This window comes from Equus caballus, chromosome 2 (assembly GCF_041296265.1).
Source record: "Equus caballus isolate H_3958 breed thoroughbred chromosome 2, TB-T2T, whole genome shotgun sequence".
Taxonomy (NCBI): Eukaryota; Metazoa; Chordata; class Mammalia; order Perissodactyla; family Equidae; genus Equus; species Equus caballus.
Genome location: NC_091685.1, coordinates 40,307,334 through 40,320,444, shown reverse-complemented (window position 1 = coordinate 40,320,444; position 13,111 = coordinate 40,307,334). Strand labels below are relative to the sequence as shown.

Genomic DNA, 13,111 nt, shown 5'->3' with positions numbered 1-13,111 from the left:
TATTTAATCCCATACTTCCAAAATATCATTTCAATGTTATCAGTATAAAAAATTATTGATACATCTTCCATTCTTTTTTTGTTCTGAGTCTCTAAAATCTCAGTGTAAGTGTGCATTTTACACTTATGGCAATCTCACTTTAGACTAGTCACATTTCAAGTGCGCTAAGCCACATGTGACTGGTGGTCATTGTATTGGACGGTGCAGCTCTACAAAATACTAGTACCGGGAATGTGAGCTAAAAGAGATTGATTAGCTCCTGAAATCATTCCTTCCTTCCTCAATTAGGTACTGTCCCTTCCCTCAATGAGCTTACGATCTAGAGGGACATAAATAATCAGGCAACCACAATAAAGTGGACATAACAGGGCTCAGCCCAGATTGCCCTGGCAGTTAACATCCATAGCTATCCTAGGAATGTCCAGATTATACTAGAAAATCAATTTTTCAAAATTCTTATTTTTGAAAAAATTTGTGAGATGCAGAGGAAAAAAACAGGGAATAACTGGTTTTGAAAAGCTTTTAAATACTCTGTTGCCAAGAAAAAGACTGTAGAAGGAAATATCCTTCAGGGGAAAGGAAACCTAAGGATCCCTGATGAGAAAACTACGGTAGAGCGCGCGTGTGGCGACTGTGATGAGGGGGAGGAAGGCTAGCAAGGAATTACAATTCTCAGGAAAGAATCAGTGTATCTTTATAAGGTCTAAGACCCACAAACCATCTGCTCCAGGCAGAATTCGATTAAAATACTGGAAGTCAAATCCTCTAGGGGTCTCGGCGAGGGCTCACAAAAGTTAAAGTTGGGCGGCTGAAATAGGGATGGGGGCGGGGAGGCAAAGGGTGAAAGCCAAGGATGGAACCGAGCTCAGCTCCGGGACTGAGTCCTTGAGAAATTTCCGGGGTGGAGTGCACGGGGCTGACACTGACGCTGGTCCCTCTGAGGACAATCTGTAGGTGGCTCACAACAAGGGGTGGCTGACCGGCAAGGAGACCCAACGGCGCCCCGGCAGTACCGGAGCGGATGGGCCGGCCTTCGCGGCGCCACAGACCACAGCAGGCTGAAGGGTGCAGAGGTCTCCTGGGCGTCCGGGAGGAGGTGGGCGTCGCCTCACGGGGTGGGGACCAAGGGCTCAGGCGGCGCCCAACTCCGTGGGGCCGGTACTGAGGGGACCCCACGTCCCACACAAGCGACTTCCCGGGGCCCCCCCCACGGACCATGCTTGCCGTGGGTCTGGACATTCCGCCGCCTTGGAGGGGTCGGTACCAGGCCCCAGACTCACCGCGCGGCTTCGGCCAAGACCTCAGCTGCTGCCGCCGCCAGCGCCGGTACCACCACTTCAGGCCCCCAACCCCACCACCCGCCTGGCCCGCTGTCCTCTAAGCCGGGAGGGAGGGTGGGCGGGCTCCCATCCCTAAGGACCAATCGACAGGCGTAAGAAGAAGATGGACTGGAAGACGGACCAATAGTAATGAAGGAGCCTTGAGGCTTCGGGACCCGGCTTCCCCAGGGGGCGGGGACTGTTCAAATAGACAAACCATGCGGCCAGTGGCAGGCGAAAGGAGGCTTAGCTTCGCTCGGGAGAGCCAATCGGTCGTGAGTTGACTTCAGGCACTTCCACGCACACATCCGGTGCATCGCTACTATAATTCCCCTCGGCGCTGGGGTTGCAGCCGTGCGGAGTCCGCTGTTTGGGTGTGGTTAGAGGGGACTGGGAGGCGGTGGGCGGGCGTTAGCGACCCCGCCGGGTTTAATTCTGAGACCAGAGTGTGAACGATGCCGGCGCCTTGTGATTACTGGAGCAAAAGATGTCAAATTTTCGGACTAGCGCTCCCCCTGCACCCGTCATTTCTCTTTTGTTAAGTGTAATATGCATTTGCAAGTTTTTACTTGGATTTTCCCACTTTCCCAAAATTGTCTAGCTCACAAGATCATTTGCGAAAAACCATTGGCAAGTTTTAACTAGATGAGCCACTCGTAAATAATTTCAAAGCAACATCATTATTAAATCATCCTTTCAAAAAATCACTTGTAAAAATGGAATTTGACATCTCAGTTTTATAATACATTCTGTTTATTATAATAAACATTGAAAATTCCTAAATAACTCATAATCCGAGTCTGATAAAATAAGCATTCATATTAAGGAGAACATATGTAGCCACTAATAAAGATAACGTAGTTGAATATTTTCTAAGAAGGAAAAGAGTTCGCAATTTGTTTCAAAAATATGTCATACAACAGTATAAGATAATTTTTAAAAAGCACATATTTCTTATGTGTTCTATGTTCACATGGGGAAACAGAAAACTAAGATGTAATGGGATTTGGGGAAAGCATAATTTTTTTCTTTATACATTGCCATCAATTACTGGTGTAATAAAAAGAAATGTTTGTTCTGGTACAGCCACTATGGAAAACAGTATGGAGATTTCTCAAAAAGTTAAAAATAGAAATACCCTATGACCCAGCCATACCATTACTGGGTATCTATCCTAAGAACCTGATAACAGATATCTCAAGAGTCCGTTGCACCCCTATGTTCATCGCAGCATTATTTACAATAGCCAAGACGTGGAACCAGCCTACATGCCCAGAAACTGATGACTGGATAAAGAAGATGTGGTATATATACACAATGGAATACTACTCAGCCATAAAAAAGGACGAAATTGGCCCATTCACAACAACGTGGATGGACCTCGAGGGCATTATGTTAAGCGAAATAAGTCAGTCAGAGAAAGACGATCTCTATATGACTCCACTCATAGGTGGAAATTAGTATATTGAGAAGGAGATCTGATCGGTGGTTACCAGGGAAAAGGGGGGGTGGGGGGAGGGTACGAAGGGGGAAGTGGTGTACCCACAACATGACTAACAAAAATGTACAACTGAAATCTCACAAGGTTGTAATCTATCATAACATTAATAAAAAAAAAAAAAAGAAAAAAAAAAGAAATGTTTGTTGAAGAGATGTAAGTTTCCAGAAGTTCTAAACTTCTGGAAAAAAAGTTTGGTAATATTTTAAATCTGAAAGATTTAAAAATATATATATGATTACTACTTTAGGTTTAGAATCTTTTCATTGTATTGATTCTTCTGTGAACTAATTGTTCCTCTGAATTTCACATTTTTCACTTGCGTTCATCTCTATTTTTAATTATACATTTTCAACTATGTTGTATATTCACTGTTCAAATCTCAAAATAAATAAAAATTATATTTATCATGAAAAGTCTTACTCCAACCATACCCCTTTACTACTTATTTTCTTAGTTCTTAAGTATCCCTAAAGTTTCTTTATGCAAATACAATCAAATATAAATATATATTCTTATTTTCCCTTTTTGTTACACTATATACACTGTTCTGCACTTTTTAAAATTTTAGTGCATCTTGGAAATCTTTCCATTTTAGCATATAGAAGGCTTCCTTGTTCTTTTGTTTTTATACTGCTTAGTATTCCATCATATTGATATACCATAATTTATTTTTCCAGTCCTCTGTTGATGGACATGTGTTGTTTCCAAATTTTTGCTATTACTAATGATGCTGCCTACTAATGCGTTTGAACATGTATAATTTTATTCCCTGGCAGGTGTACCAAGATAAATACGCAGAAATGGAATTATAGAGTCAGAGGGTAAATCCATGTGTACTCATGTTTGATGGATATTGTCAAACTGATCTCTATAAGGGAGGTATGAATTTTCACTCCTACTAGCAATGTATGAGATTTTTGCCACCCCAAGACGTGATAAAGCCCTGTTTTCTTTTCTTGTTGTTGTTGAGGTATAATTGACATATAACGTTACATTAGTTTCAGGTGTACAATATGATGTTTCAATATTTGTATATACTGCAAAATGATCACTACAATAAGTCTAATTAGCATTGGTCACCATACATAGTTACAAAATTTTTTCTTATGATGAGAACTTTTTTTTTTATTGAGTTATTGATAGGTTACAATCTTGTGAAATTTCAATTGTACATTAATGTTTGTCAGTCATGTTGTAGGTGCACCACTTCACCCTTTGTGCCCACCCCCCACCCCACCTTTCCCCTGGTATCCACTAAACTGTTCTTGGTCCATAGTTTTAAATTCCTCATATGAGTGGAGTCATACACAGATTATTTTATGATGAGAACTTTTAAGATCTGCTCTCTTTGCAACTTTCAAATATGAAATACAATATTATTAACTATAATCACCATGCTGTATTACATGCCCAGAACTTATTTATTTTTATTAACTGCTTTCTAGTTAATCAAAGATGATTTTATAGCAACAGTAATAGATGCATTTGTAGGTCTCTTTTCAGTTTACAAAGAGCTTTCTTATCCATTATGTTAAAATAGTAACCAATATTTATTGAACACTTACAAAGTATCAGGCTAGTGGGTAAAAGCAACTTGGAGTAGAACTAACTGAATCTGAAACTCAGCTCCAACCCTTACTAACTATCTGAGCAAGTATCTCTTTGTACCTATTTCTTTATTTATAAAACAGGAAGGATTACAATGTACCTATCTCAGTAGGCAGTGTTGCCCAGTTAGACACTAACACATGTAAAGCCCCTAAAACATTGTATGCCTGGGGCTGCCCGGTGGCCGAGTGGTTATTCGCATGCTCTGCTTCAGTCACCCACGGTTTTGCCAATTTGGATCCTGGGCGTGGATATGGCACCGCTGGTCAAGCCATGCTGAGGCGGCATCCCACACGGCAGAACTAGAAGGACCTACAACTAGAATATACAACTATGTACTGGGGGGCTTTGGAGAGAAGAAGAAGAAAAAAATAAGGTGTCAGCTTTGGCCACATGCCCGAGTTGCTCAGTATCCGTGGGGTTCTCCCATGTATCCATGTTACTAAACTTGCTTGAAAAAAAAAAAGTGTGAAAACCTAAAAAAAAAAAACAAAACCAAAACAGTGTATGACAAATGTGGACAGTCAATAAGTGCTGTTAGTGTTATTCCTGAACATTTCCGTGAGGCAGGCTTTGTTCCCACTTTATACATGAGTAAACTGGTAGAGAGGTTAGGTCGTAGAGTTGTAAGTGATGGAGCCAGGATTTTAACGCATCTGCTTCTTCCTTTTCTCTGATTTGGCAGCATAGGACACTCAGGTTTGGCCAGTATCGCAAGTATGTGCTGGGTGGTGGAGTTGTAAATGTTTAACACCCAACTAGCTGGTAAAGGAGGGGGGCGAGTGTGTATATACAGGGCTGTCTGCATGGCTATGTGACCTGTGAGGTCGTAATGTTGTGTCTTGAAGTTCTTAATGATTTTTGAACAAAGGGCCCTGCATTTTTATTCTGCACTGGGCACGAAAATTATGTAGTCAGTCCTGTGTACATATACATTATATGTGTATTACAACTTTATGTGTTATATATGTTATTACAACACATATAAAGGATGTGTAGCACACAGCTTACTAACAGCAATAAAATACACAATGTTCTTTATTGTAACGGGCAACCTTCCATATGGCAGGTTGATTCTAACAGTATGCTTTTTTTGATATTATGCAGCCTCCTTATGGCTGCAATTGACCAATAAGTATAGTTTCCACATGAATGTTGGTTGATATTTTCTTTTATGTTAATGAGTAAGAGGAAAATGAGAGAATCAAGAGATATGTTGAAACTTCACTAGTTTGTCAATGACATTAGAAGCTTTTTTGCTGAATTGGATAATAATTTTCCAATACTAGAAGAATATTTCCTCAAACTTTTGCTGGTATTCACCAAGTAACAGCTACAGAGTTGACAGACTTTTAAGTTTAATCTGCATTATTAATTTTTCCTTGTCACTTTCTTAAGTCTAGATGATCAACAAAACAATTATCAAGCATTTGCTGATTTGTGCACTAAAAATACTCCCATCATGGGGCCAGCCTAGTGGTGTAGTGGTTAAGTTGGCACACTCCGCTTCGGCGGCCTGGGGTTTGTAGGTTCGCATCCTGGGTGTGGACCCACACACTGCTCAATAAGCCATGCTGTGGCGTGTCCCACGTACAAAATAGAGGAAGATTGCCACAGATGTTAGCTCAGGGACAATCCTCCTCAAGCAAAACGAGGAAGATTGGCAATAGGTGTTGTTAGGTCAGGGCCAATCTTCCTCACACACACACACAAACAAAACACCAAACCACCTTACTCCCATCGTGGCAGATTTCAAGCTACCAATGGATGTCACTGAATGAAAAGCTGGGAAGAGATGAGCAGTAGCACATTATCATGTAGTATTTCCACAATGCAGATACGACAGATGTAAACAATCTGAAGAGTATAAATACTAAAATGTAGTGATTATCAGTAAAATGTAGTGATAATTAGAAAGTAATGTTTTGAGTATTTTTTACCTTTGTTTTTAATATGGTTTAACTATAAGTTTGTGTAATTTAATTTTTAGTAATGGCTGTGCTTAATGACCTGCTCACAAAATTCCTGAAACTTTAACAATTGGCTCTCTCCAGCCAGAACCAGCTACAGATGCCGACATAAGCTCCCAGAAGGTGGGCAATGGAGACACAATGGCCACCTGGTGGGGAGGGGTGGAGGGAGGTTATTTGCATGAATAAGTAAATAAACCAGACTATGGAATAAAAAGGCAGGCAGGCAGTACATGGCATATGGTAAATGCTGATGTGATTATTACTGGAGCCAATACTTTCTTAGACATTATTTTCCATTTCAGAGCTTCAAGTTTCCCATTTAAAAGGGAGGGAGCGGATAATTACACCTTTCTCACCGCCCTCAATGCGTTCCCTGATTTTTGTCCATTTTGCTCGCTTCTGCATATCATAGTAAGTGCTCAATAAATGCTTGTTGCATACAGCAGGCTCTCAATAAATGCTTGTTGGACGAAAAAATGAATGAGCCCTATTTAGGTGAGTGAAAGCTCTTGGTGAGTCGTAAAGCGATAAGCATTCGTGGGCGTTTTTGTGATACTAAATGAGGCTATTTCCAGCGGGTCTGGAGAAGCTACGGGCGCGAAACTTCGGAGAGCGAAGGACTGGAGTCCGCGGCCGCCGCCGGTCCGGCCCCCGCCCGGCAGGGCCCCGCCCCGCCCCGCCCCGCCCCGCCCCGCCCGGCCCAGTCGGCGCCTCAGCCCCTGTTTCCGGGCGGGCCTCCAGAGGCGGGCGCACAAGATGGCGGCCCCGGTACGCTGGGTTAGGCGCCTGCAGCTTGGCCTTGGGCTCTAGCCCGGGGCTGAGGCCCAGAGGCAGGCTTCGTCTAGGTGACAGGAGGCCGAGGCGGTGCCGCCGGGCCGCGTGGGGTGCTAGGCCGCTCTCTACTGTCCCCGGGCCCCGCCACCTCTCCAGCCCTACCCGGGGCGGAACCGCAGGAAGGTCAGGTCCGGCCGCCCCGCCCCGTCCCTCTTCGCCGCAGGGCGGTCGCTGTTGTGTGGGTGGCTCACTATTAACGTTGACTTCAGCCACGACCCATGGCGGCCTCGCAGGTCCCAGGGGAGAAGATTAACATCCAGGCGGGAGAGACGGCCAAGGCTGGGGACAGGGACCTCCTGGGGAACGACTGTCTGGAGCAGGACAGGCCCCCCCAGCGCTCCTGGAGGCAGAAGTGCGCCTCCTACGTGCTGGCTCTGCGGCCCTGGAGCTTCAGTGCTTCCCTCACCCCGGTGGCCCTGGGCAGTGCCCTTGCCTACAGATCCCAGGGCGTCCTGGATCCCAGGCTGTTGGTGGGGTGTGCCGTGGCTGTCCTGGCTGTGCACGGGGCTGGCAATTTGGTCAACACTTACTATGACTTTTCCAAGGGCATTGACCACAAAAAGAGTGATGACAGGACCCTGGTGGACCGAATCTTGGAGCCCCAGGATGTTGTCCGGTTTGGCGTCTTCCTCTACACTTTGGGCTGTGTCTGTGCCGCTTGCCTCTACTATCTGTCCCCTCTGAAACTGGAGCACTTGGCTCTCATCTACTTTGGAGGCCTGTCTGGCTCCTTTCTCTACACAGGAGGTAAGAATTGGCCTGTTTCCTGTGCTGCAAGTCTTGGTTGCATGTCCTGGAAACTGCTGCTTTGCATAGGAGTTATAGGTCTAGAGGAGAGGGATCAGAGGTTCTTTTCTGAACCAGGCCATTTACATGACATCTATAGTGTGTGGGTCATGTGGATTTTTTGAAAACAGTAGTGAGTTGAGAAGATCCTGGCTTGACTTATGGGTGTTAGGAATGACACATACGTATGGAAATTTTGGGTACATTAGTCCCCCTTATCTGCGGTTTCAGTTACCTGCAGTCAGCTGAGGTTCAAAAATATTAAATGGAAAATTCCAGAAAGAAACAGTTCATAAGTTTTAAATTGCGAACTGTTCTGAGTGGCTTGATGAAATCTTGTTCCGTCCCGCCTGGACTTGAATCATCCCTTTGTCCCGCAGAGCCACACTGTATATGCTCCCTGCCTGTTTGTCACTTAGTAGCCATCTTGGTTATCAGATCGACTGTCTTGGTATCGCAGTGCTTGTGTCCAAGTCACTGTTATTTTACTTAATAATGGCCCCAAAGCACAAGAGTAATGATGCTGGCAATTTGGATATGCCAAAGAGAAACCATAAAGTTCTCCATTTAAGTGAAAAGCTACGAGTTCTTGACCTCATAAGGAAAGAAAAAAAATTATGTGCTGAGGTTGCTAAGATCTATGGTAAGACCAAATCTGTCACATTTTGAGGTAGGAAAAAAATTTGTGCTGGTTTTGCACTTGTACCTCAAGTATGTATGTATATGGGAAAAAATGTAGTATCTCCATTGTCTAGGGTTCTGTATGATCTGCAGTTTCAGGCATCCACTGCGGGTCTTGGAACGTATCCCCCGTGGATAAGGGGGACTGCTCTGTCTAGTTTCCTTTTGTTGGTCCTACCTTATAATGCCACAGTTTCCAATTTTAGTGGAATTTAATTTGTAGAACTCCAAATTATATAGCTGATTACTTTCAGCTCATTTGCGAGGTGAGTCCTTGCAGCAGGTTGATTAAGGCGGTGATAGGAAGGTGGTTAAGCCCTATTGAGTGACTCTTAGGAGCCAGGCACTGTTCTACATGAACACAGCAGTCACAGGTCCCTGCCCTTGTGGAAGTTATTTTATATATTGTGAGGAGAGACAGAAAGTAAAAATAGTAAGTGTAGTTAGTAAATTATAGTTAAGATGACCAATGTCTTGCTTTGCTCGGTGCTGAGAGGGTTCCCAGGATGTGGTACTTTTGGTGCTGTAACCAGGAAAGTTCCTCGTAAGCCACGATGGATTGGTGTCCTGATTATAGTATATGAAAAGATGTTAAGTACCATGGGGAAAAAAGTGAGTAGAGCAAGGAAGGAGGACACAGCTGACCATTTTAAGTAGTTTGATTAGGGTAGACCTCATCAGAAAGGTAATGTGGGCAAAGATTGAAGGAGGTGAGAGGTGAGGGTGTTGGCTAAGCAGGTAGCTGGAAGAAGAGCTTTCCACATCTTGGAATGGCAGTTGCCAAAGGCAGGAGTGTCCCTGAAAAGCTTGCGGAACAGCACAGAGTCCAGTGTGTGAATGTGGGAGAGAGTACAAGAAGGTAAAGTTAGGGAAGTATGTTTAGGGAGGGCAGAGAGGCACACAGATTGTGTATGCCTTAATTTTAGGACTGTGCCTCTGGCTGAGGTACTGAGAGTGGATAAAGGGGAGTGGGTGAGGGTAGAGGCAGGAAGACCAAGGAAGAAGCTGCTGAGTAATCCAGGTGAGATTGGTGGCTTGGGTCAGAGTGGCAGAGTGGAGAGGGAAGAAGCGGTCAGATTCTGAGTATATTTTGAAGGTAGACAGGGTTTGCCGATGGGTGGGATGTTAGACAGGAGAGAAACAGAGGGGTTAAACCTAACTCAAAGGTTTTGGCCTGAGCAACTGGAATAATAGAATCGATGTTAAGTGAGGTAGAGAAGATTGAAGATAGATTTTGGGGGAGAAAGTTAGGAAATTGATTTTGCACATCTTAATGTATGAGCTCTCCAAATGGAGATGACAAAATGATAGTTGGATATAGGAGGGTGAGTTCAGGGAGAGGTCTGAGTTGGAGATATATATATATATATATGTATATATATATATATTTGGGAGTCATTGGCACATAGATAAAGTTGTATGACTGGGTGGGGTCCCTGGAGGAGGGAGTGTTGGCAGAGATGTGAGGGGGACCAGGACCGAGACCAGGGGCAGTCCAATGTTAAGAGGTGGGGAGAAGAGAAGGAACAGGTAAAGAGAACTGTGATGGAGCATCTGGAAGAGAAAGAGGAAAACCGAGACTGTGGTGTCCTGGCAGCCAACTGTAAAAAGTTCAATAAAGGAAATCAATAGGGTGCCGTAATAGAACGTGCAAAGTAGTGGTGGAGGGAAGAGGCCCTCTCTGTGAAGGTGACACTTAAACTAAGACTTGAAGGGTAAGGAGCCAGCCATAGGGCAGAATTGGGGTCTGATTTGGGTGCCGAGTCCTTCAGGGCTGAGGGAACAGCAAATGCAATTGTCCTGGAGTGGAGGGAGCTTGGCATCTTCTAGGATCTACCGAAAGGCCACTGTGATGAAGAGGGAGAATGAGATATAGTTGGAGAGAGGGACAGGGGCTAGACCATGCTGGTCTTGTAGGGCCTCAGCATCCTCTGCTGGTTCCTCCTCATTCCCAACCAACAGCCACAGTCCTTGGACCTCTTTTCTCTAGCTCTATTTGAGTAAATAGAGCTAGATTTGGAGATTTTAGGCAGTCTCATGGCTTCAGATGTCATCTGTTAAGCTGGTGACTCGCAAGTTTATACCTCTGGACCAGATCTCTCCACTAAACTCCAAACTCATATCCAACTTCTTACTCAGTGACTTCTCTTAGAGGTCTCACAGGCATCTCAAGCTTAACGTGTCTGAAAACAAATTCCTAATCTTCTCCCCATAGAAACCTGCTCTAGCCACAGCTTTCCCCATCTCACTTGATGGCAGCTTCATCCTTCTGGTTCTTTGGGCTAAAAATCATGGCATCATCCTTGACTCGTCTTCCTCCCATCTTGCATCTAGTCCATCACAATCCTGTTGACTCTACTTCTAGAATGCATTTGGGCCCTGAGCACTTCCCAGCACCTCCCACCACCACCGCTGTCATCTCCCTCGATTACTGCGGCAGGTTCTCACTGATCCCTGTGCACACCCCCTTGTCCCTTTCAGGCTGCTCCCAACCAGCAGCCAGAGTAATCCTCAGTTACATCAGTCCTCTGCTCAAAACTCTCCAAGGCTCCCATCTCATTCAGAGCAAAGGCCGGGGTCTTTGCAGTGACCCGCAGGGCCTTACATTGTCTGCTCCCCCCTCACCCCTCTCCCCAGCTCTCTAACCTGCCCCTTCTTCTTTCCTCTTGCTCACCCTGCTCCAGCCACACTGCCCTCCTGGCTGTTTCTCGACCATACTACCTGTGCTCCTGCCTCAGGTCCTTTGCAGATGCTGTCTCCTGGGTTTGGAATGCTCATTCCCCTTCTATCTGTATGATTTGCGATCTAACCTCCTCCACCCATTTGCTGAAATATCAGCTGTTTAGTGAGGCTTTGCTTTCTGCCCTGTTTAAAATGAGAAAATATTAAAGCTTTTTGCAGCAGCTGAAAAAAAAATTACACACATACTCCTCTGTATTTCCCCCACAATACCTTCCCTATTGCTCTTCTCTGCTCTATTTTTCTTCATGGCACGTACACCTTCTAACATACCATGTAAAGGACTGACTTGTTAGTCGTCTTCCCACTTAGACTGTAAGCTCCCTAGGGTTAGGAATTTTAGTCACTTTGTTCTCTCCTGGGCCCATGGTGCCCAGAACAGTGCCTGGCTTGTAGTCAGTACTTAATATTTATTGAATGAGCAGATGTGGAGATGTGGAAATGTATTGAGCAAAGTAATGACATAATCTATGTTTTTTTAACATCGACTTTGTTTGGTATAAAACTGACATACTGTGAAAGGCACAGATCTTAATGTTATAGTTTGATGAATTTTGACAGATGCGTATGGCTATCTAACCCACACCCCTATCATGATACAGTGTGTTTCTGTCACCCCCAGAAGCTTTCTTGTGCTTCTTCCCCATCGATCCCCACTCTCCCCACCCCTGTCCAGAGGCAGCCACTGTTCTGATTTCTTTCACGTAGATTAGTTTGGCCTGGTCTAGAGCATTATATAAATGGAATCATTCAGTGTGAATTCTCCAGCCTGGCTTCTTTGGCTCAGCCCGGTGGTCTTGACATTTATCGGGTTGGGATTGCGTCAGTAGTTCCTTTGTATCGCCGTGTAGGATCCATCCTGTGGACACACTGCAATGTGTTTATCTGTTCTCTTGTTTGGCCACATTTGGGTTGTTTCCATATTTTGACTATTATGACTGAATGTTCATGTTCAAGTCTTTCTGTGGATTTTTTTTTTTTTTTCATTTTTTTTGGGTAAATGCCTAGGAATGGAATTGGTGGGTCATAGGGTAGATGATGTTTAGCTTTATGAGAAGCTGCCAAAGTATTTTCTAAAGTGGTTGTACTGCCATTACGTTCCCACCAGCAATCTTTGCGAGTTCCAGTTACTCCATATCCTAGCCAACATTTTTATTCATGTTTTAACAAATTCATTCTGGCTTGTGTGTGGAGAACTGGCCTAATATTTCACTGTGCTGGCTTATTTGGAAAATGATGTTGGGAGGGGTGGGAATGCCTAAAAGGACACTCCCAGTAGGGCCCCCTCTCTGAACCAGGTGGTGCACATGAGCCTTGGGCCGTGTGACTGACACTCTGGAAACAGGGCTTTCTCCCCACGGGCTCTGTTATTTTCTTGTGTCAGATAATCTCAAGAAGGTTGCCAGACCCTTCTCATCCCTAGAGTGGGTTTGTGGTTGGTTTTTGTGTAGGGCCTGTTTAAGGTGGGGCTTATTCTTATGTCATTTTTTTGCCAGCTGAGCCAAGGAAATGTTCTTGGGTAACCTAGCCAAAGGTCAAGTCTCTGGAGCTGTTGTCTTTTCTTCCATAGCCAGAGCCCTGAAGTCTCTTTGGAGAGCTGAGCAAAAGAAGAGAAGCAGCTGGTGGAGAAATTTGCTGGATCATGCTGGGAGCATTGCTGCCCGGCATCT

At 44.6% G+C, this 13,111-nt stretch overlaps 2 protein-coding genes across 9 annotated transcripts in view; one reads left to right on the top strand and one right to left on the bottom strand.

Moving 5' to 3' along the window:
* MTOR (mechanistic target of rapamycin kinase) overlaps positions 1-1,408 on the bottom strand; it is a 119,477-nt gene extending 118,069 nt beyond the window's left edge. The window contains exon 1 of one of the 6 annotated variants that reach the window (XM_070260934.1): positions 1,281-1,408. The gene's annotated coding sequence lies outside the window, so the exon portion shown is untranslated. The remainder of the gene's footprint in view (positions 1-1,280) is intronic. The other 5 variants (XM_070260931.1, XM_070260933.1, XM_070260930.1 and 2 more) reach the window with 5 other exon arrangements.
* Positions 1,409-7,315: 5,907 nt separating this feature from the next.
* The window catches only part of UBIAD1 (UbiA prenyltransferase domain containing 1), a 38,005-nt gene continuing 32,209 nt past the window's right edge, over positions 7,316-13,111 (top strand). For all 3 annotated transcript variants that reach the window (XR_011436544.1, XM_070260929.1, XM_070260928.1), the window contains exon 1: positions 7,316-7,982. Coding sequence is in view for 2 of the 3 variants with exons in the window: in XM_070260929.1 (XP_070117030.1) it covers positions 7,454-7,982 (529 nt within the window). In the remaining variant the exon portion in view is untranslated. The remainder of the gene's footprint in view (positions 7,983-13,111) is intronic.